This window comes from Erinaceus europaeus, chromosome 17 (genome assembly GCF_950295315.1).
Source record: "Erinaceus europaeus chromosome 17, mEriEur2.1, whole genome shotgun sequence".
Lineage (NCBI taxonomy): Eukaryota > Metazoa > Chordata > Mammalia > Eulipotyphla > Erinaceidae > Erinaceus > Erinaceus europaeus.
In genome coordinates this window covers 4478607-4501288 of record NC_080178.1, presented here as the reverse complement: position 1 = coordinate 4501288, position 22682 = coordinate 4478607, and the positions used below count along the sequence as shown (strand labels likewise).

The following is a 22682-nucleotide window of genomic DNA, read 5'->3' as shown; positions in this document are numbered from 1 at the left end:
GAAAGACAGACACCTGCAGACCTGCTTCACTGCCTGTGAAGCGACTCCCCTGCAGGTGGGGAGCCGGGGTTCGAACCGGGATCCTTATGCCGGTCGTTGTGCTTTGCGCCACCTGCGCTTAACCCGCTGCGCTACAGCCCGACTCCCCCCACCTCTCTCTATTTTTTACCAGAGCACTGCTCAGCTCTGGCTTATGGTGGTACGGGGGATTGAACCTGGGGACTTTGGAGCCTCAGGCATGAGTCTCTGCATCACTGTTATGCTATCACACACACCTCCCCGCCCCCACGGTCTCTTTTCAAAGGTGAAGTGGCAAGGAAGGGAAGCCCAGGCGTTGACAGTGGGGAGCGGCAGGCAGGAGGCTTCCCTAACGAAGGGCCCTGGCACCCGGGGAGAAGGTGCCCTACAGGGGTCACTGTAACCCTGCTGCCACTGGCTGCGAAAGCAAGAAACAAGACCCAGAAAACCACACTGCTCGTTTATTCATGGAACACTCCCTTTAACGCAGTGTTTGAATCATACGTTGGAAAAAAAAAAAAAAAGCCAGAGAAACTTCTGTAGATAAACCAGTGAAGAGAACGCGCATTATACATCATTGTTAACATAATCACTCCATGGCGGAGGGGGGGAGGCGGGGGGAAGACATGGGGTCAAAGCCTTGGACACTGCAAAAACATTCCGACATTTAGGATGAAAATCAAATTGAAAAAGCAGCCTTCCACGGAGGAGAGGAACAAACGGAGCCCCAGGCAGCCAGGAGGACACCCCGGCTAGAGGCGGCGGTGTGGGCGGCCCCAGTGCTGTCAGCAAGGTGGACTCGAACCCAGGGCCCTCAGATGAACCCCTCCCAACACAGCAGCTGTGGCACCTGGAAAACCCCGATTGGAAGCACCCCCACCTCCACCCCCACCCCCACCCCCACCCCCTGCCAGGGTGGCGCAGCCCGGGCCAAAGCCTTTGTTCTGTCTGAGGAGGAGGAGGAGGGGGAGGGGGAGATGTGGGGATGAGGACAGGGACGGGGACCTAACCGCAGCAGAAGGCCGGGAGAGCATCTCCTGGGGCAGAATCTAAAGAAAGGAAGCGATAAGGAAATAACAAGGGGGAGAAGAAAAAAATTAATAAAAATGTCACGATATGGAGCCAGCGTGTTCCGAATCCGTCCACAAAAATAACTCAGGCTGCTTTGCCGAACCATCCTGTCCACCAGGGGCGCTGCTGAGGCTGTCTGCCTGGAAGGGTCACCAATGGGCGCGGAAAGTCCTCACTCTCATGGCTCGGGCCATCGCCGCCGCGGGGAGGGATCCTGGCGGCCCGGTTTGGGGAGAGGCAAAGGGAGTTGGGTGAGGAGAGAAAGACAAAGAAGACACTCGATGCTACGGGGCGCCGGGAGAGCCCAAGCCGGCGCCCGAACTACCACCTGCCCTTTCCCAAGCGAGTCCTCGGTCGCCTGGCCCGGCCCAGCCCCGGCGTGCACACACACACGCGTGCACACACCCACACGCGTGCGTCCCAGTGTCTGGCTCCATATGGTGAGGTTCGGCGTGCTTAGACAAGACCAGTTCTCTCTATATAATATATATTTCCTTAAAAAACCGAGTCTAGTTCTGTGGTGGAGGCGGTGGGGGAGCCGGAGGCATCGCGAAGGGCGGCATGCCCGCCACCCCCATGCCCATCATGGTGACAAAGTTAGAAGGGTCCATGGGAGGCGGAGGAGGAGGGGGCGGGGCATACATCATGCCGGTGGAACCAGGCGGTGGAGGCGGCGGAGGGGGGGGGGCCCCGGGCGGCAGAGGCGGCTGGACCCCGGGGGGCAGGGGCACCATAGTGGGGTTGCCTTGCATCTGAGGGGCTCCTGGCGAAGCTGCGGCAGCCGCCTGCTGCTGTTGCCATGGCGGGATGGACCCTGTGCCAGCGCTCGTGGTGGTGGTCGTCGTATCTGGGGTGTAAAGAAGCCCAAGGTCACACGCGCGGGGGGGGCACGCCGCCAGCTGCGGCTGCTGCCTTGGGACGGGGCGAGGGCGCCTGCTCCTGGCTCGGCATGCGGCACGGTGGTGGGGGCGGGCGGGCGGGCGGGGGTCCTGCTGCTGGGGGTGAGGGGCGGGCGGCGCTAACGGGGTCAGCCTCGTTTTGGGCTCGGCGGAGGAAGCCCTTTGTCACCACTGCCCGGGAGGGCTGAAGGGAATGGACCAGACTCGAGAACCGGCTCTGCCGTCCCTCCGCCCAGCAGCCGCCACCACCGAACGGCACTGTCACCTCAAGGCCGCTGCTACTCTCGCTCAGGCCCAGTCTCGGCTTCTCCAGGCATGCACCCCACACCCCACGCCTGGCTCGCCTGGCCTGCCGGCGCCCCCGGCCCCCAACCTCTCCCCAGACACAACACGCCAAACGTCAGCTCCCCCAGCCCGGGGCCAGGCGGCCCTTCCTGCCGACACCGCCCACCCAGGTGCCTGTCTGCCTGTGTGAGCTGCTCCTTCCCGGCCCCCGGCTCCGCCCCACCCCACCCACCCCACAAGACCCCGAACCCCCACTCACTTTGCTGCCATGGCAACGGGGTACTGGAAGCCATACTGCTGGGCGGTGGGGGCGGTGGCGGCTGCTGCTGCTGTTGCTGCCATGGGGGAAGCGGGCCAGATGGCGGGGGTGGGGGCTGCCCACTGGGCGGCGGCGGCGGCGGCATCATGCCCATAGGCGGCGGCGGCATCATACCTGCAGCCGGCAGAGGCTGGGGTGAGGCGGGGCGGCTGAGGGGTCTGGGTCGGAGCCCCGGTCCCAGGCCCAGCCGAGGAAAGCCGGTGGTGGTGGTGGTGGGGGGGGGCCCTCACCTTTTCCTTGATGCAGGCGATAGACCCCAGAGCCCACAGGCGTACTTCCCAGGTACTGATCTTGATGGAAGCAGAGAGCAGGGACTTAGCAGGACATGGGCACTGGCCAGGGAGCTCGCCCACCCCCCACAGCTCAGCCGCGACCTTTCAAGGCAGCTGGGAACCCAGGTCCAGATCCCCTAATCCACGGCCCAGAGCCCCAAGGTTTCTGGTCTGACACTTACTTACCCATTGGAGGAGGGCCATGGTGCCCAGGTGGGTGGGGGCCCTGGTTCATCGGGGGTGGTGGCGGCTGCATCCACGGCGGCGGGGGTCCGTTTGGGTTGTGCTGCATGGGGTGTCCACCGTGCCCGCCCGTCAGGCTGGGGAGCGGGTGAGGGAAGCTGTGGGGGCCACCTCCGGGCCCTCCGGGGCCACCTCCATGCATTCCGTGGTAGGGCCGGCTTTCTGAAGGACCCGAGTTCATCCAGGGCGGGCGGCTCTGGGTGGTGGACATCAGAGACTAGGTGAGAGCATTGCCCGCCCGAGTCCCGGCCTGCTCCCCGGGTGGCAACACTGCTCTGGGGGGCGGGCCACGGGGCCACCGCAAGGGGCCCCCAAGCTCTGTGGCACCCCAGAAGAGCAGTGTTGCCACCATGTCCACCAGACCCCAGTCTCTGGGGAAGAGGGGGGGGCGCCAGACCAGAGAACAGCCCCCCAGGCTCACCGGCGGAGGCGGGTTGTTGGCGGGAGCGGCAGGCCGAGGTGCGCTGGACAGCGGCGTGCTCGCAGGGCCAGAGGAGGAGCCCACGGAGGCCGGGACAGGTGCTTCCCCCAGCTCGGCCATGAGAGACAAGTACTCCTTATCCATCCGCGCTTTGTCCTGAGCTGACTGGGGGTCACCAGGCCTGGAGGCGGGCAATGGGCAAACAGGAGGGGAAGCTCGTCAGGGGCAAAGCTTTTCCGGGCACCGCTTCCTACTGTGGCAGAGCAGACAAACTTCCCAAGTGCACTCCCAGGGAAAGGGACCCAGAGACTCCCGTGTGCACCAGCCCGGTGTTTAACTGGTCACGAGCAAGAAACCTGCACACTGCCCGACCCTCCGCTCGGCGAGCGGCCTCGGGCACTTGCTTCACCTGCTGTCACCCCAGCTTGAAGGAGAATCCCTTCCCCGGATCTAGTCACACAAGATAGCCTGGAATCCCACGAACCTCTGTGGCCCAGTGAGTGGGCCAAGGTGAATGCTCCCTATCTGAGGGAAGGACAAGCCCTGGGGAACTCACTGCCACAACCTCCTCTACAAAACCCCTCATACACGCCAACCGAAGGAGGCAAGCTCATGCCAGAGACTGGTTCATGACTGGTCAAAACCTGAAGCTGTTTGGGGGTGGGGGGCGGAGGGGTGCGGGGCAGTGCACTAGACTCGGGGCATTCTAAGTCCAGCCCCCAACACCACCCATACCAGACCTCCACAGTGCTTGGCCCATCATCTTGTAAAAAAGTATTTATTCTTTGTTGCCCTTGTTGTTTCTTTTTACTGTTGTTACTGATGTTGTTCATTGTTACATAGGACAGAGAGAAATCGAGAGAGGAGGGGAAGACAGAGAGGGGGAGAGAAAGACAGACACCTGCAGACCTGCATCACTGCTTGTGAAGAGACTCCCCTGCAGGTGGGGAGCCGGGGGCTCGAACCGGGATCCTCACGCGCGTCCTTGTGTTCTGTTACACGTGCACTTAACCAACCCGCTGTACTACCGCCCGGCTCCCTTGGTTCCGGTCTTCTAAAGCGACCTCAAGCAGTTACGGACCCGTGACAGACGGGCCCTGCACACCCCAGCACCCTGTGCTCCAGCTCCCAGCACCCCAGCACTCACAGCACCCACAGCTGCAACTCTCACCTTTGGAATTTGCAGTCTGAAGCGATGTGGCCAGCCCCTCCACACTTGGTGCACACTGTTGTATTGGTGATGCTTCGGGTCTCTGAGCTCTGCCAGGGTCTTAAGATCCTGTGGAGAGAAGAGTAACAGTCAGCTCGGGCTAAGGAGAACCTTCCTACCGCCGGAGGCCACCCGCCTGTGCCCGCCCGCGCACCCTCCCACGTGGCCTCCACACCTATTGTCGTCTTCCCGAAGGGTCCCGTTGAGACGGGCCAGCTCCCGGAGCTGCATCTTCCGCAGATCGTTCTGGTCCTCAGGGGTCTCGATGCCCTGCTTCAGGATGTTTCGTATCTAAAGGAGACACAGCCGGCAGTCACAGCGGCGCTGGGTGGCCCCAGACTCCCGGCGCTCTAGGAGCTTCCTTGCCGGCCCCTCACCTGCTCCACGGCTTTCTTCACGTTCTCCATGGTGTTCGCCGTCACCAGGGCGTGGAGGGGCTCATCTTCTCCCGGCAGCATCTGGCCGTCTTTGCGCCCGACCTTGCCCTCCTTCACAGACCCTTTGCCCCGGATCATGATCTTGGCATTGCACTCCTTTTCAATGTTTTTCAGGGTGTTCCCTCTGTCAGAGGCAGAGAGGCGCTTCGAGATCCCTGACAGACGGCGGGTACACACGGGGGCGGGGGTGGGGGGGGGACGACGACGACACACACACACACACACACACACACACACACACACACACACAGATCTGGCCACCAGAGAGCGAGCAGAGGTCTCAGAGGCGTCACCGCGAGTGCTCTGCAGTGGAATGGGACAACGGCGTTTTCTCACAGAAAAGCAGGCGGAAGGGAGGAAGAGCGGGCAGTGGTGCCCTGCACGCACGCACGCACGCACCTCGGGGCCTTGGGGATCCCGAGGCTCACAGGCTCACAGGGGGACTCACCTGGGCCCGATGAGCAGCCCCACAAAGTTGATCTCCGGATACTCGTCTTGTGGAATCATCACTTTGTCACTCACACGTGTCGCAGGGGGTCTGTGGGAGAGGATGCTCAGCCACTGCATCTGTCCACTGGGAGCCGAGACCGACCCTTTCCTAGAACTCATCCTGGGCGCCCCCGCCCCCCCGCCCCCGGCCGCCCACTCACTTGTAGTCCGCGGGCGGCTTGAAGTCGGGGTTGAGTGCCACCATCTCCGTGATGAGGTTGTGCCGCTCCTCTTCCAGCTTCTTGCGGGTGCGAAACTCGCGAGTGTTCAGCCGCTTCCCCTCGCTGTTGTAGATGGGCTCGGGGGAAGGGGACCTGCGGGGGACAGCCCACCGTCAGCGCTCTGCCTCCACCTCCCTTCCCCGCAAGTCTCCCAGCCCTCTGCCTCTCAGACCCTAACAAACACCTTGCGGAGGAACCGACCATTACGTGTGCTACGAGATCGTGTGGAATGCGGAGATGAAGGCTGGCTCAGCGTTAGGGGGACTGGGTGTGCGCCACAGGAAAAAAAAAACAACTCCCCTCTAAGAGTCCTGGGGTGGGGGGACATCTTGGGGCTGTAGGTGGCAAGGACACTGTCATCTTCTGGAGTCTTCTTGCTAAATACGGGGCTCCTTTCTTATGAAAAAATAAAAAGCTTACAACAATCCAACTTTAGGAACCACAGATAGCCGGGTTTAGGTCAAAGGTGAACTCCGGGAGAGCTCTTGAGCCCGGCGCGCCTGACTGGGATTCAGGCCGCAGCACTACTCAGCCCCGACAGTGCAGAGCTGGTTCGAGGCTTCGTCTCTGCTTTTCCTCCAAGGCCTGGCTGGCTCTGTCCAAGGCCCGGGAGCCAACCTGTTCTCTGGCTGTTCGAGGTTGGGGAGTCTGGGTAGAGGAAACCGTTAAAAGGGCTACAAAAAGCAGCTTCTTGGAGAGGCTGCAGATGCAATTTTGGCCAAGTACCTGTCTAGGGTCTGAACCTGTAAACGGCAAGGGCCTGGCATTCTCCACCAGGGTTTACAAGTCCAGAAAGCAGATCTGCTCTGTCTCTGTCTGTCTCTCTCATTCTTTTTAAGGAGTGAAATGCTGTTGCTACAGGTAAAAAAAAATAAAAAGTAAAAAGTGAAGATAAAATGGTGACGATCAAGTTTACCACAGCTAGATATTTGCGGTAATAAAAAAAAGAGAAGTTACACTCCTAGAATTCTGAGTTTAAGATTATAAAAAGGACCATGACGTGATATTCTGAATGAATAATTTAGTAGCAGCTGCAAGAAGGGAAGAGACCACGTGGATCAAGTTATGAAAAAAGCATCCTGGAAGTAATCAAGCCTCCTAGACCCTTGGTTTAGTTGCGAGAACCTTGCCTAGTTGGAGGGCAAGGACTGAGCTCGGCTGCTCCCACTGTCTTCAGCCTAAAGGGAACAGTGTCACACCACGTCACACACACGATGGAATAAAAGGTCAGGTTTGTTCATGGCTAATGACGGCTAAATGACACCTCCGTTTCTAGCATTTGTACCAACTGTTAGCACAATCCAGTGATAAGTGAACAAGAAGAAAGACACCCCAGCTCATTAGACTATCATCTTACACACTGCAGTCTGTGCAGTACTTTAGAACACTCGAAACTTTGCAACTTAAGCATTAGCAATGTTCAGATAGCATAAAGTGGCTTAATATTGAGAATACGCTTGTGATTCACTGTGAGACAATAATCTTAAGGAAAGAAACTCATGTCATGTCCCTCCAACGCGGGAGGCATTAGGCCTCTTTCCGTCTCAGTGCCAGGGAGAAGCGCTCTGCTCGGTCTGCTCTCTCGCCCGGGCGTCTAACTCACAGCCCCGAAGCTCTCTGAACTTAAACTGCTGGCTCAGCACCAGAGGAAGCTTTACCAGTACCAGAAGGGTCGTTAAGGGCCTTGTTAACAGTTTAACCTCCTTCCAACTGTGAATATGAACAGCAAATCTAGTGTTCTAGACGTCAGATTGACCCAACTTCTTCGCTTCAAGCAGGCATTGTACAGGTCAACCAGATTCTAACTGCAGCTCTCCAGAGAGCAATGGTTTGATAAAAACACAACCTTCTGAGGAGTTGCCTGGTAACCTGTAGACCTATATAACTTATAGAGTATTTAAAGGAAAAGGGTGCAAAGGCACTGAATAATTGCGGCCGACAGCCTAAGAGCAAAATATTTTCCAGGGAAAAAAAAGTCAAAAATATCAATCTCAAAACAGACAAGAAAAAACAGTGAAAGTAAAGAGCCAACATGGAGAGCACTTTTTTTCTGGCAGAAAGATGCACGACAGCTTCACAGCCATTACATCATGGCTAAGCAACAACAAAAAAAAAAAAAAGAAAAAAAGAAAAGTGTTTAAGCCGAGAGTTTTCCACCACTATGCTCCAGGTGATAACAGCAAAGTCAGAAGGAAGCACTGTCCTTCAGAGAAATTTTAGCCAATGAAATTCCGGCTGCTCAAAAAAACGTCATGCTCGGGGGCCAAGCCATAGCACATCCGGCTAGGCGCACATGGGACCATGTGCGAGGACCGAGGTTTGAGCCCTGCTCTCCACCCGTAGGGGAGACGGTTAGAAGCGGTGAAGCCGGTCAGCAGGCGTCTCATCTTTTTCCCCTCCATCTTGCCCTCCTCTCTCAATCTGTCCTACGGAACAGAGAACGACAGAAAACGGAAAAAAGAAAACAAGGGGAAAATGGCCACCACGAGTTTCTAGTGCCACAATAAGCCCCACTGACAACTCACTCTTTGCTGTAAAAATAAAACAAAAAGTAAAAATAAATGCCCTCTCTTCGTGAGACTCTGTACTTCTCAAGTTTAACTGGAAACTGGAATCATCACAGCTCTCGGAGGACCACACTCCCCTCTGAAAAACAAACTTAGTTTTGGCTGCCTGCCTTCTCAAACAGTAGAGAAGATTCTGGCCCCTCTCAACAACCCCCAGCAATGGTCAAGGCTGAAAATTAGCTGGCAGTGAAGGAAGCTGGTTAGAAATCTCTATTTTTAAATCACCTCAAAACCACGAGCAGGAAGACTGCAACCGTGAGCTGGCCAGACCGAGTTTCTGGTGTGCTCAAATTGAGTGATGCTCAAAAATATTTTGAATCCCTGTACCTGTGAACCTGTGAGGAAACTCCACCCAGGGCTTTAAGCCAAAGCAGGTACTGACAAGGCTGGAGATGGCCCACCTCACTGTCCTTCCAAGTGAGTAAGTCACAGTAGAATTTACAAGCTTACCAATTGGAAACCAGTTGTCTTTTTTTTTTTATTCTCCTCCTCCTCCTCCTGTCACTGTTTATCCTGCTAGCAATTTTCTGTTTCCTAACTGGTCATAGATTGATTGCTGAGTAATAACCTCTAGTCCCCAGAATGATCAGAATACCAGTCGATTTACTAGGATTCTATTGAATTGACACATTACGTTGCCACCAGTAAAACATTGAGAAAAAGGTAAAAGCGTTACTGTCAGCTGGTTAAAACTGTTTCCCAACCTGTCCTCAGGGTTAGGGGGGATGCCCAGGTCTCCTGTGCGCAGTTTGCGAGTCAGGTCTTCTATCTGCAGTTGCACTGGAAGAAACCAGGTTAGGAAAGAAAAAAAAGGATGGAAAAAAGACAATGTTACCAAAAAACATCGCAAATCTCAACAACAAGCAAGAAGAACTCGGAGACTTTGACAGGGACGACTGATCAGTGGACACACTGAGGTCGGACCCCCGGCCACCTACTGGCAGCAGGAGTCCGCTCACCTCTACGGGGGTTCACTTCAGAATGGTTATCACTTAAGGAAGCAAACAGTATGTTGGCGAGGGGTTAGCAGTAACGACTGTTCACCGTAGCTGACATCGGAACAATTACCAGGTGTCTCACCACTCCCTCCCTCCCTCCCCGGCCAGGCTGGCTCTCCCATTGGTGCCCAGAAGCAAAATCAGGCCTCGCAATGCCCCGTGCCCACCAAATTACTTTGAGGGTGAGACTCCTTTGGAGTTTGTCTCCATTAAATGTTAAGCAGAGCCCCGAATGAGACCCAGTAAACCCGGGACAAGGAAAACACCACCGGTTGAGCAAACATTCCCGTCTATACGACCCCTTAACCAAGACATGGAGCTACTGCCCTTCTCAGAGAAGTGCGTACAAACCCAGCCCAGTGAGGCTCTTCCTGCGCTCTGTCTGCTGCTTCAGTCACACTGCTTTCACCTCAGTACACTAGTCAGCACCAGAGAGAGAGCCGCAGGAGGACTCTGAAGACATGGTCTTTACATGTGGGGAGTGGAAGAAGGGGTGGAGAGGGTGGACAGTGTGGGTCAGGGAGAACGTGGGTATCCCCAGAACGTGGGCAACTCAGGCTGTGCGTACAAATGCCGCCTCCCTTGCCCTCTGGAGGAAGGCTGAGCAGGCCTCTCTGTGGGCGAGACTTGCCAGGTCAGGATAAAGCTGGGCTGGCCCCAAAATGACTGACTGTGTGACTGAAGACACACTGAGTTTTAAACACGCCCCACAGGGCCACATCACACACCCAATTAAGCCTAAAGAAACATAAGGTCCCATTAGGAAGTGACGGGACATTCTGAACAGGTAGCGGGTGCTGCGGTCCAGAGGCAGGAAGGCCCTGATTGGAGGGGAGCTCCGCTGGCAGAGCAGAGCACGTGCGAACCCAGGGCGCCCAGGCTCTGCGTGTCCTAGGGTGCTTGCTGCTCTGGCCTCTCACATGGAGGGGAAGAACTCAGGGGGTCGGGGGCCTACAACACGACCGCCATGAACACTTGTGCCTTCAGCCGCCCTGGGAGGCAGCCACTCTGCTCTCCGGGGACTTGTGAGGTCTCATCTAGCAAAAAGCCAGGGCTCTGTGACCAGAGATGTGCCCTTCCTTGGAGCGGGGCTCTACACCAGCCGAGGCCTGGATTCTACCTCCCGGGATTATCCCACAAATAGGACACAAATAGAACTGAGGGCTCAGCTTCAATATGTACGTTAACTCCCTCCACAGGACAATTAGAGGGCTAAAATAAATAAATCACCCCCCCCACCCCCGCGTTCTAAGACTGTGTTTTCTTGGAACAGCACCCTGCCAAGGACATTTTAAAAAGGTTACCTGGAGACCTAAGGGTTGAGTGGAAGTAGAGAAAACGTTGAGAAAGACGAGAAGGAATTAGATGATGCCAACACCTTAACACCCAGAAACACACTGAACTTGAAATCTTACTTGGGAAGGCCCCACTCTCATAGGCTTAGGAGACCTCTGTCCTAGTTTGTTCCCAGGGGATGTTTATTTGGTTAGTAGGAAATGCTTATCAGGTGAACTTTTAGAGGAGACAGCTGCAGATAAAACTTTGCATTATAAACCTTGTTTGTGTTTAAATAAAAGGTAACTGGTTAATTCCCACTCCGCCTTGACTCTTGAGTTTGCTAAGTTAGGGCGCACATCCCAGCAGGACCCCCTGCCCAGAGTCCCCGGGCAGGATGTGCAAGAGCCCTCATGTTAAGACAGCTCTCCAAGACCGAACCAGGAAAGATGCTGAAGGGAAAGTTGAGTGCATCAAAATGGTAGAGGGGTGGTCAACTGTGAACACACTTTTTTTCCAGAACCTTTTTTTTTAAGGTAAATAAACTGAGGTGTGTTTTTTTTTGTTTGTTTGTTTTGTTTTTCCTTTCAGAAAGTACCTACAAAAAGTAAAAGAGCATGTTTTAGGGGAAGGGAAGAGTGAAATCTGGTGAAAGGCTGTGCTGCGAATGGCTGACAATACCTGCAGTGTTCTCCCGTGAGTCTCTGGCACTCACCTCAACAGCAGCGACAGACAGGCGGCTGGGTGCTGGCACGGGACTAGGCTTACTCTGAAGTGTAAATGGGCCCCTTTACCTTGCTGGCACTCAAGGAGAACACTGCTGTTACCAACAGACCAAAACAAGGACTCACTGAGCAAAAGCTTCGTGGGTTCTGTCAAAATTGTGAAGTGACTCCTGACCAAACCTCCGACTCTCGACAGTGCTCGGAGTGACACAGCAGCACGAGAAACCAGAATGGGCTGCAGAACGCGTCTTTACCTATGTAAGCCCTTTCTTGTTCCCGAGTGAGTCCGGGGGGGATCACCGTGGGCATCCCCGGAATGACCGTCTTCTGCTCCGTCGTGTCTTGGTTCCAGCGGCTTCTCTTCCGTTTCTTACTGGGGAAGTCTGAAAACAGAAAAGCCCATCGCGTGCGAATATGAGTCGACAAAATAACTTATCAGCAGGTTAATTCAGGATACTTATGAGGAAGCTGACAACAAAATACAGAAAGCAGACCCCAGAGAGTAAAACATGGTCGCCACGAGGATACAGGGGCCTGGGTTCTTAATGTGCTGCGATTCAGATCTCAAAGTAAAATGCCAAATACGGAAAAGGCATTATTACCCGGGAGCCTAAGCGCAGGTGGCGCAAAGCGCAGGGACCGACAGGAGGTTCCCCGTTCGAGCCCCCAACCCTCCACGTGCAGGGGAGTCACTTCACAGGCAGTGAGGCAGGTCCGCAAGTGTCTTTCTCTCCCCCTCTGTCTTCTCCTCCTCTCTCCATTTCTGTCCTATCTAACAACAACGACATCAATAACAGCAGCAATAAAAAACCTGGGCAACAAAAGGGAAAATTGAAAAAAAAAAAAAAAAACATATTACCCACAAATTCCTTAAAAAATGCAAGGCAGGGGCAGAGGATAGCATAATGGTTATACAAACAAGACTCTGGTGCCTGAGGCTCCAAAGTCCCAGGTTCAATCCCCAGCACCACCATAAACCAGAGCTGAACAGTGCTCTGGTAAAAAGATAAATAAAATAAAATAAAGGCAGGAGGTGGGGGGTGATTAGATTGAGTCAGCACAAAGTTTAAGTGGGGCCAGGTGATGGAGTGCCAGCTGAGTGTACACTAGCCATGCAGGACACGGCCTCCATCTGCGAGGGAGAAGCTTCAGGAGCGGTGAAGCAGGGCTGCAGGTGTCTGACTCTCTCCTTCACCTCTCAATTTCTCTCCGCCCCATCAACTAAACTTTGCAACGACACCTCCACAGTTAGTTTCTTTTTTCAAAATTTCTTAATTTTTATTTATTTCCTTTTGTTGCCCTTGTTGTTTTGTTGTGCTTATTATTGTTGTCACTGTTGTTGGATAGGACAGAGAGAAATGGAGAGAGGAGAGGGAGACAGAGAGGGGGAGACAGAGAGACACCTGCAGACCTGCTTCACCGCCTGTGAAGCGACTCCCCTGCAGGTGGGGAGCCGGGGGGCTGGAACCAGGATCCTTACACTTCGCACCACCTGCGCTTAACCCCCTGCGCTACCGCCGGACCCCCACGGCCACTTTCTGTAAGCAGGCCAGAAGGAGGGGACCCCGAGCTTACAGGTTCCTGAAAGGAGGAGCCCGACTCCTGCTTGGACAAACTACACAGTGTTTATAAGAGATTTTCAAGCCTGCGGTTCCGAGGCCCCAGGTTCAATCCCCGGCATCACCACCAGAGTTGAGCAGCGCTCTGGTGAAAGAGAAGAAAGTGGCCTGGGGCTGGGGCAGTCAATGGTCATGCAAAAAGACTTCCATGGCGGAGGCACCAAAAGGCCCGGGGTTCAATCCCCCTGCACCACCATAAGCCAGAGCCGAGCAGTGCTCTGGTCAAGAAACAGAAAAAGGAGGGGCCGGGCGGTGGCGCACCTGGTGGAGCGCACACGTTACAGTGCGCAAGGACCCAGGTTCGAGCCCCCGGTCCCCACCTGCAGGGGGAAAGGTTCACAGGTGGTGAAGCCGGGCTGCGGGGGTCTCTCACCCTCCCTCCCTCTCGATTTCTGGCTCTATCCAACAAATAAATACAATAATAATAATAAAAAGGAAAAGGAATAGGAAACACCGATTCTCCAGCAAGATCGTTTCAGCCGAGGGCAGCACTCAATTGCCAAGGCCTGTTAAGTCTCTTACCAGCCTGGACTCGGAAAACACACCGAAAGTTGGACAAGGGGTGGGGGAGACAGCATAGCGGTTATGCAAACTCTCTCTCTCTCTCTCTCTCTCTCTCGTGCCTGAGGCTCCAAAGTCCCAGGTTCGATCCCCCACACCACCATAAGGCAGAGCTGAGCAGTGTCTCTCTCTCTCTCTCTCTCCAACTCTCTCAAAAATAAAATAAAATATTAAAAAAAAAAAAAAAAAAAGCTGGACAGGGAACAAGCCCGACCCTCGCCAGCGAGCCACGGCCTCCCTCCTGCGCAGCGCAAAGCCCCGACCGTGTGCGGAGCGCCGTCGTGCCACGACGGCGCGGGGCTCGCAACCCGCCCCTTCAAACCGCAGCCGGGAAAGGGGGCCCCGGTTTCTCAAAGCGCAGGGAAATTCAAGTTTCATTCCCCAGAAACGCCGCCAGAGCCACGCGGGCCGCAACGCAGTCGGGCCCTTCCGACTCCCAGCCCCCCTCTGCGTCTCTCCCGAAGGCCCGGCTCGCCTCCGCAGAGGTGGGGCCGGTGTGGATGTCCCCCACCCCCGGGGACCCCCGGCCACGCCGGTCCCCCCCGCACTCGCTCCGGCCTCCCAAGGGGCGGCCACACCGCGCCTGCGCACAGCGGCCCTCCGCCCGCCCCGCCCCGCCGCGCAGGCGCACTGCAGCCGCGCGCCCGGCCGCGCGCCCCCACGGCCCCCCCCCCACTTCCCGGGAGCGCGCCCCGCCGCCGTGTGCCCCCCTCGGCCCGACTTCCTCCGAGGCCGCTGGCCAGGACCGAGGGAAGGCCGCGGGAGGCGGCGAGGCCGGGGCGGGCCGCGATCAGGTCCCCGTCCGGCCCGCGGCCCTCACAGCCCGCCCCGGGCCCCGAGCTGCGGCGGCCTCGGCTCGGAGCTCCCGCGGGCCCGGGGAAGGCCGGAGCCCGGGCCCTGGCTTACCCAACGGCGCGGCGCTCGCTCCGGTCGCCATGGTGCTCCCGGAGGGGCAGCACCCGCGGCTCCTCGGCGGCGGCTACTCCTTCGCGAACCTTCCGGGGGCGGGGGCCGACTGCGCGGCGCGGGGCGCGGAACCTGTCTTCACGCGGCGGCGGGGGCGCGGGGAGACGCACAAAGAGGGAGGAGAGGGCGGCGCGGGGGCGGGCCGGCGCCGGGATTGGGCCGGGCCTCGCGAGGGGTCGGCTCCGCGGCCTGCGATTGGCCGAGCTGCGGCCCACCGCGCAGCGCGCTGGGATTGGCCGGACCGTTAAGCTGGCCGAGGAAATGGCGGCCGAGCTCGAGCAGCGGGGAAGCGGCGACGCGCGCGCTTCATTTGTTACTGCGCGAGCGAGGCGCCGCGGCCGGAAATGGGGCCAGGGGCGGGGTCAGCTCTGTGACGTCAGAAACAGGCGCTCCCTCATTGGCCCGAGCTGACTGAGTCAATCATTGTCGGAGGCGTCGTAGTGCTGTGGGATTGGCTACCTCCCGTTCGATTCTCTCTTTTCGCCCCGCCTTCGGGGGGGGGCAGCTTCGCGGGGACCAAGAGCGAGGTCTCGAGGGAAAAGTCCAGACGGAAGAAGACTTGAGGCGGGGCGGAGGCAAGAGGGAAGCATGAGCGCATGCGCACTCGCTCCTGTGAGCAGCGAGTGCGCAGGCGCAGGCACCGATGCGCCACCTGGCCTCTAGCCTCGGGGTCGACGCCTGGGTCCGACGCGCGCGCGGCCTCAGTGACGTCAATCCCTTGTTGCCATGGTAACCCGCGGGCGGGGCAGAGCGGGGTCCGCCGCTTGCGTGGAGGGGCCGGCTTCTCTCTCCCGCTTTTTAGTGCGTGTTTATTTTATTTTTGTGAGGGGCCGACACCAGAGGGTGCTGCCTGGCCTTGAACGTGGAGCCTCAGGCGCTGCCGCCGGGCCGTCTTCCGCCCCCGGACTTCCTGGCTGCTTAGAAAAAATGGAAGAAATAGACAGCTGTGAAGACGAATCTCGTTTTCCAAAGCTGGGAAACCTGAGCCCGGGAAGGAGCTCGTGGCCCTGGGCGGAACCCGGCAGCAACTTGCCGGTTGTGAAGTCAGTTCACAGAAAGTGTCGCTTCCGGTCCCGGTCCCGGTCCCGGTCCCGGCGGGGGTGGACCCGGCTCCGCAGACACCCCGGGTGCAAACCGTGCGCCCCGCAGAAAGCTTGTCGGGGGCCGGGTGGCGGCGCCCCTGCTTCAGTCCACGTGTCACAACGCCCGAGGACCCGGGTTCCAGCCCCCAGCCCCCACCTGCAGGGGGAAAACTTTGCAAGTGGTGAAGCAGGGTGGCAGGTGTCATCTCTGTCACCGTCTCTCTCTCTCTCCCCCTTCTCTCTTGGTATCTGGCTGTCTCTATCCAAAAAATAAAGATAATAAAAATGTTTAATTAAAATATTTATTATCCCTTTTGTTGCCCTTGTTGTGGTTATTATTGTTGTTGATGTTGCTGTTGGGTAGGACAGAGAGACATGGAGAGAGGAGGGGAAGACAGAGAGGGGGAGAGAAAGACAGACACCCGCAGACCTGCTTCCCCGCCTGTGAAGCGACCCCCCTGCAGGTGGGGAGCCGGGGGCTCGAACCGGGGTCCTTCCGCCAGTCCCTGCGCTTAACCAGCTCCGCTACCGCCCGACTCCCAATAGTTTTTTTTTTAAGTTTATTTATTTATTCATGAGAAAGAATCAGACGTCACTCTGGTACATGTGCGGCCAGGGACCTCATGGTTGGGAATCCAGTGCTTTGTCCACCAAGCCACCTCCCGGACCACAAGTTTGTTTGTTTTCTTTTAAATCATTCTGACAAATGCAATACAAAGCATCAAACTCAGGAACTCATGCTTGAACAGTCCGCGGCCTTACGCGTTAACCGTACCTCCGGCCACACATCTTTTTTTAACGTTTTTTGTTGCTGTTCTTGTGTTTTTTGTTTGCTTTGTTTTTACAAGCTCTGGGTTATGGTGGTGCTGGAGACTGAACCTGGGACCTTTGGTGCCTCAGGCATGAAAGACTACTTCCATAAATCTTTTTTTTTTTTTTTTTTTAAGATTTTATTTATTTTTTTCAGGAAGATAGGAGAAAGACAGAGAAAGAACCAGACATCATTCTGATACTCAGGATCTCATGCTTGAGAATTCTGATACTCAGGATCTCATGCTTGAGAATCCAACTCTTTATCCACTGCGCCACCTCCCAGACCACCTTGCAGAAATCGTTATGCTACCTCCCCAGCCCAAGATTTATTTGTAAATATGTGGGGGGGGGGGCGGGCAGACAGAGCCTCACTGGCGGATGGGATGGTCGGGATCAAACTCAGGGCCTCACACCTGCTGGTCCAGTGGGGCCACCAACAACAGAAGCAGCTTTAAATTCTCTGAAATCGTAGCTCCGTAGCCCACAGAGGCTGGTGAGCACGGCTGGGCGGCATTTCACATTCCCAACAAAGCAGATAATGCAAGTGAGGAGGGCACAGTCAGGACAATGTGACATTGCGCTGGAGACTGATCAGTGGGACAGAGAAGTCTCCAAATAGATTCCCCTCACAAGCTCCGTTCAGTAGGCAAGACTTGGCTGGTAGTATAGACTGTTGCATCAAAAGACATTTTTTAAAAAACAGTAAAACATATTTATTTTTCCTCCAGGGTTATCGCTTGGGCTCAGGGCCAGCACTACAAATCCACTGCTCCCGCTTTCCATTTTATTGGATAAGACAGAGACAAATTGAGAGAGGAGGGGAGAGAGAGATAGACACCTGCAGACCTGCTTCTCCACTTGTGAAGCAAGCCCCCCCTCCCCAGTGGTGGGGAGCCAGGGGCTCGAACCGGGATCCTTGTGTGGGTCCTTGCGTTTCGTTTCGTACTATGTACATTTAACCCAGTGCACCACTGCCCATCCCCCAATAATATTTGTGTCAGGGTGACCTAGGGTTAGAGACTTTATGAACACAGGAAGCTCATCTACTTAAAAAAAAAAGGAACAGGGTTGGGGAGACAGCATGATGGTTCTGCAAGACTCTCATGCCTAAGGTCCCAGGTTCAGTCCTCAGTACCACCATAAGCCAGAGCTGAGCAGTGCTTAGTATTTTTCTCTATGTATCTCCCTTTCATTAAAAAAAATAAATGGAGGGGCCGGGCGGTAGCACAGTGGGTTAAGGGCACATGGCTCCAAGCGCAAGGACCAGTGAAGGATCCCAGTGGAGCCCCCGGCTCCCCACCTGCAGGGGAGTCGCTTCACAAGCAGTGAAGCAGGTCTGCAGGTGTCTGTCTTTCTCTCCGCCTCTCTGTCTTCCCCTCCTCTCTCCATTTCTCTCTGTCCTATCCAACAATAACTACAACAATAAAACAACAAGGGCAACAAAAAGGGAATACATAAATATATATACAAAATGAACAGAAGGGCCAGGTGGTGGTGCACGTGTTACCAGACGCAGACACCCAGGGTCAGACCCCACCCTACGCCTGCCTGGAAGGAGAAGCCTCTGAAATGGTGGAGCTGTGCTACTAGTGTCTTTCCCCTTTCTCTCTCAATTTCTCTGTGGCCTGTCAGATGAAATAAATCAGTATCTAAAGGGAAAAAGAAAAGAGAAAATAAACAAAACCTGAACAGGCAAGTCTCAGAAGAGCAAACCCCAACAGCTGCCCCACCTCCCAGGGGAACCCCAGCACCAAGGAAGGGCCACTTCTCGGTATTTGTCAAAACAGCAGAGCAAATGTGCAGACGCCCACTAGTGTATGTTTCAATTTTGGAAAGCATTCTGTTGTCTGCTAAGCAGACCGTCAGGAAACACTGTCCATTCATCCGCAGCACTCCCACTCCCACTCCCACTCCCGGGAATCCGCCCACAGGCCTGTAGCTGGGAGACTCACTGTTGTGAAACCTGTCACTTTCCAGCAGGGCGTGAATGGCTGAACAAACTAAAATGCCTGTGACTCTGGGGGCCTCCTGCCCCGTCCCTGGCATCAGCCCGGGGTGCTGCTGGGTGGGACTGGACAGGGGTGGGGGTGGAGGTGGTGGTGGTGGTGGGTGGCTGTAACCAAAGTCAAGTATGTGCTTCACCCACTGAGCCACCTTCCAGCGCTCTGATCTTGATTTTGTCAAGCATACTAACCTGTATGTATGCATATTTGTGTTTTTTAAATGTTTTATCTATTTTCTTTCTAATGATCAATACAGAGAGATGGATGCAAAGAGAGATTCCAGAGCCCTGCTTGGCTCTGGCTGATGGTGCTGGGGACTGAGCCTGGGAGCTTGAAAGCTCTGGCAGGAATGTTTCTGGCGTGACCATTATGCTGTCTCCCCAGCCCTATTTATATATATATATGTTTTTAAAAAATTTTGTTGTACGGTGTAAGGATCCCGGTTCGAGCCCCCGGCTACCCACCTGCAGGGGAGTCGCTTCACGGGCGGTGAAGCAGGTCTGCAGGTGTCTATCTTTCTCTCCCCCTCTCTCTCTGTCTTCCCCTCCTCTCTCCATTTCTCTCTGTCCTATCCAACAACAAAGCAACATCAACAATGGCAATAATAACCGCAACGAGGCTGCTGCAACAACTAGGGCAACAAAAAGGGGGAAAAATGGCCTCCAGGAGCGGTGGATTCATGGTGCAGGCACCGAGCCCAGCAAAATGGAGGGAAAAAAAAAATTTGTTGTGGTCCGGGAGATGGCACAGTGCATAAAGGATCGGACTCTCAAGCAAGAGGTCCTGAGTCCAATCCCCAGCAGCACATGTACCAAAGTGATGTCTGGTTCTTTCTCTCTCCTCCTATCTTTCTCATTAATAAATAAAATCCTTGGCACAAAGCACAAGTACTGGCCTAAGGATCCTGGTTCGAGTCCCCAGCTCCCCACCTGCAGGAGAGTCACTTCACAGGTGGTGAAGCAGGTCTGCAGATGTCTATCTTTCTCTCCCCCTCTCTGCCTTCCCCTCCTCTCTCCATTTCTCTCTGTCCTATCCAACAACGACAACAACAATAATAACTACAACAATAAAACAACAAGGGCAACAAAAGGGAATAAATATTTTTTAAAAACTAAACAAAAAAATTAAACTGAATTCAAACCTTGGGGGTTCTCAGCTTCATTAATTGTACGATTTGCATGTTTTTTGTTTGTTTGTTTTTACTAGAGCCCTGCTCAACTCAGGCTTCTGGTGGTGCCAGGGATTGAACCTGGGACTCTGGAGCCTCGGGCACTACAGTTTCTTTGCATAACCATTCTGCTAGGTCCCCTGTCCTAAGTGTACATTTTAACTGTATATTAAATTAATTGACCATTTTGTACTGACTTTGGGTGTTGCGCTTCTTTTTGAAAAACATTTATTTATTAATGAGATAGGAGGAGAGAGAAAGAACCAGACATCACTCTGGCACATGTGCTGCCGGGGATTGAACTTGGGACCTCATGCTTGAGAGTCCACAGCTTTACCATTGCACCACCTCCCGGACCACTATTATTATTATTTTTTATTGTCTAGGACAGAGAGAAAATGAGAGAGGAGGGGAAGACAGAAAGAGAAAGACACCTGCAGACCTGCTTCACCGCTTGTGCAGTGACCACCTTGCAGCTAGGGAGCTGGGGGCTTGAACCGAGATCCCGTGCTTCTTGCTATGTGTGCTTAACCCAGTGCACTAGTGCCGGGCCCCTTCACAGAACTTTTTTTTTTTCAGCTTCAGAAGATTCTACACAGGCATCTTCTGTAGCCATCTAATGACTACACCTCCAGTTGGATCCTGGTGGGAACCAAGCCCTGGGGTTTCCTGAACCACAAGAGCATCGAAGATGCTCTCCTAACAAGCCCCTCGTGGTCAGCCCTGAGTGGAAGCTGACAGGACGCTGCCTTGCCAGCACCAAGGGCCCTGGGACAGCACCCCTTCCCCCCCCCCCCCCCCCCCCCGCCCCGGGTTCCAGGAAAGCCAGCCCAGCCCTCCCTCCTGCTTACCACCTAAGGGAAGGGAAGCAGACTAGAAGGGACAGCAGTGGCCATTGGATCTGTGGTCCAGTCACCTGGGCCTGTGCAGTGGAAACTCCAGATAAGCCCTGGGCTGGGGGATAGCATAGTGGTTATGCAAATGGTCCTTAGGCCCGAGGCTCTAAGCTCCCAGGTTCCATCCCCAGCACCACCATCCAGAGCTGGGCAGTGCTCTGGTACAAAAACAAACAAAAGGAAACACTCTGACGCGCGAAGTCTGGAGAGCTGGCAGGCTGGTGGGCACAGTTCGTGGAGGGCATGCACCTTGCTCCTGGGACAGAAGTTCCTAGCAGACCTTGCCACTGACTGCAGAGCTCACTGAGCTATTTCTATCATAAAAAAAAAAAGCGGGGGGCGGGGGAAGAGTCAGGCGGCAAGTCAGCGGGTTAAGCACAGGTGGTGCAAAGCGCAAGGACCTGCTTAAGGATCCTGGTTTGAGCCCCTGGCTGCCCACCTGCAGGGAAGTCGCTTCACAGGCGGTGAAGCAGGTCTGCAGGTGTCTGTCTTTCTCTCCCCTTCTCTGTCTTCCCCTCCTCTCTCCATTTCTCTCTGTCCTATCTAACAACAATGACATCAATAACAACATCAACTACAACAATAATGAAAAACAATAAGGGCAACAAAAGGGAAAATAAAGAAAAGGGGGGGAGAGTCGGGCAGTAGGGCAGCAGGTTAAGCACAGGTGGTGCAAAGCGCAAGGACCGGCTTAAGGATCCTGGTTCAAGCCCCTGGCTCCCCAGCTGCAGGGGAGTCGCTTCACAGGCGGTGAAGCAGGTCTGCAGGTGTCTGTCTTTCTCTCCCCCTCTCTGTCTTCCCCTCCTCTCTCCATTTCTCTCTGTCCTATCTATAACTACAACAATGAAAAAAATAAACAAATAAAAGCATCCTGGGAGGTGGCACAGTGGCTACAGCATTGAACTCCATCCATAACCTGAGGTCTGGCTTATCGTGTCAGGGATAAGACTAGTCCGTCCTTCCTTCCTTTTTTGCCTCCAGGGTTATCACTGGGACTCAGTGCCTGCACTACAAATCCACTGCTCCTGGAGGCTATTTTTTCCAGTTTTGTGATTGTTGGATAGGACAGAGAGAAATGGAGAGAGGGGGAGAGAGATAGACACCTGCAGACCTGCTTCACCGCCTGTGAAGCAACCCCTCTGCAGGTGGGGAGCTGGGGGCTCCAACCAGGATCCTTGCCCCAGTCCTTACACTTTGTAGTACATGCGCTTAACCCAATGCACTACTGACCAGCACCTTTTTTTCTTAAAAAAATTTTTTTAAGTGTGTATAGATTGAGAGGGAAAGGCGGGTAGGGAGAGACAGACACCTGCAGCTCTGTTTCCCCCTTGTGGAGACTGAAGGCTTCATCCCAGGCCCTTACTCATGGTACGCACTCAATCAGGTATGCCACCACCTTGCCCCATGACTATTTCTTCAGTATTTATTTTATTAAGTTAATGAGATAGAGAATCTGAGGACGAGGGAGAGAGAGGTCAGAGCATTACCCTGCACAGGTGATGCTAAGGGGTTGAACTGCGGTCTTCACACCTGCAGATTCAGCTCTCTGCCTGCGGTGCCACTTTCCAGGGCACCAAGAAAAAGGTTTTGTTTTTTTTTGCCTCCAGAGTTCTTGCTGGGGCTCAGTGCCTGCACCATGAATCCTCTGCTCCTGGAGGCCATTTTCCCCCATTCGTTGTCTTTGTTGTGATTATTATTGTTATTGTTGCTGTCATTCGTTGTTGGATAGGACAGAGAGAAATGGAGAGAGGAGGGGAAGACAGAGAGGGAGAGAAAGAAAGACACCTGCAGACCTGCTTCACCGCTTGTGAAGACACTTCTCTGCAGGTGGGGAGCCAGGGGCTCAAACCGGGATCCTTCTGCTGGTCTTTGCACTTTGCGCCACATGTGCTTAACCCGCTGCACTACCGCCCGACTCCCTTAAATTTTATTTTATTATTAGAGAAGAAATTGAGCGGGGAAGAGGAGAGAGACAGAGACACAGCTAGAGCCCTGCTCCACCACTTGTGAAGCTTTTCCCCTGCAGGTGGGGGACCAGGGGCTTGAACCTGGGTCCTTGCACACTGTAATGTGAGTGCTTAACCAGGTGCACCACCGCCTGGCCCTTGAGAAAATTTCTTTGAT

General features: G+C 54.9%; 1 protein-coding gene across 10 annotated transcripts; it reads right to left on the bottom strand.

Moving 5' to 3' along the window:
- Positions 1–463: 463 nt before the first annotated feature.
- SF1 (splicing factor 1) lies at positions 464–14909 on the bottom strand. 10 transcript variants are annotated; one of them, XM_007518578.3, is made up of 14 exons: positions 14537–14909; positions 11705–11833; positions 9157–9232; positions 5826–5978; positions 5624–5713; positions 5116–5299; positions 4914–5029; positions 4700–4807; positions 3529–3709; positions 3051–3324; positions 2823–2882; positions 2533–2706; positions 1732–1936; positions 464–1303 (listed from the first exon to the last, which is right to left on the bottom strand). In XM_007518578.3, the coding sequence occupies exons 1-14, from the start codon at positions 14565–14567 to the stop codon at positions 1174–1176; spliced, it is 1911 nt and encodes a 636-aa protein (XP_007518640.1). In that variant the 5' UTR covers positions 14568–14909; the 3' UTR covers positions 464–1173. The 10 variants fall into 10 exon arrangements, with proteins under 10 accessions (XP_007518640.1, XP_060032097.1, XP_060032098.1 ...); XM_060176114.1 differs by having other exon boundaries at positions 2533–2722; positions 14537–14897; XM_060176115.1 differs by having other exon boundaries at positions 464–1936; positions 3047–3324; positions 14537–14897.
- Positions 14910–22682: the final 7773 nt, after the last annotated feature.

Excerpts from the sequence above, each read along its gene's own strand:
- SF1 (XM_007518577.3), bottom strand. The coding sequence starts at position 14,567 with ATGGCGACCGGAGCGAGCGCCGCGCCGTTGG. Across the intron at positions 9,233-11,704 it reads ACAAGAAAGGGCTTACATAG|TGCAACTGCAGATAGAAGAC; the intron begins GTAAAGACGCGT and ends GGTTTCTTCCAG. Across the intron at positions 3,325-3,528 it reads CCAACAACCCGCCTCCGCCG|TCTCTGATGTCCACCACCCA; the intron begins GTGAGCCTGGGG and ends GCTCTCACCTAG.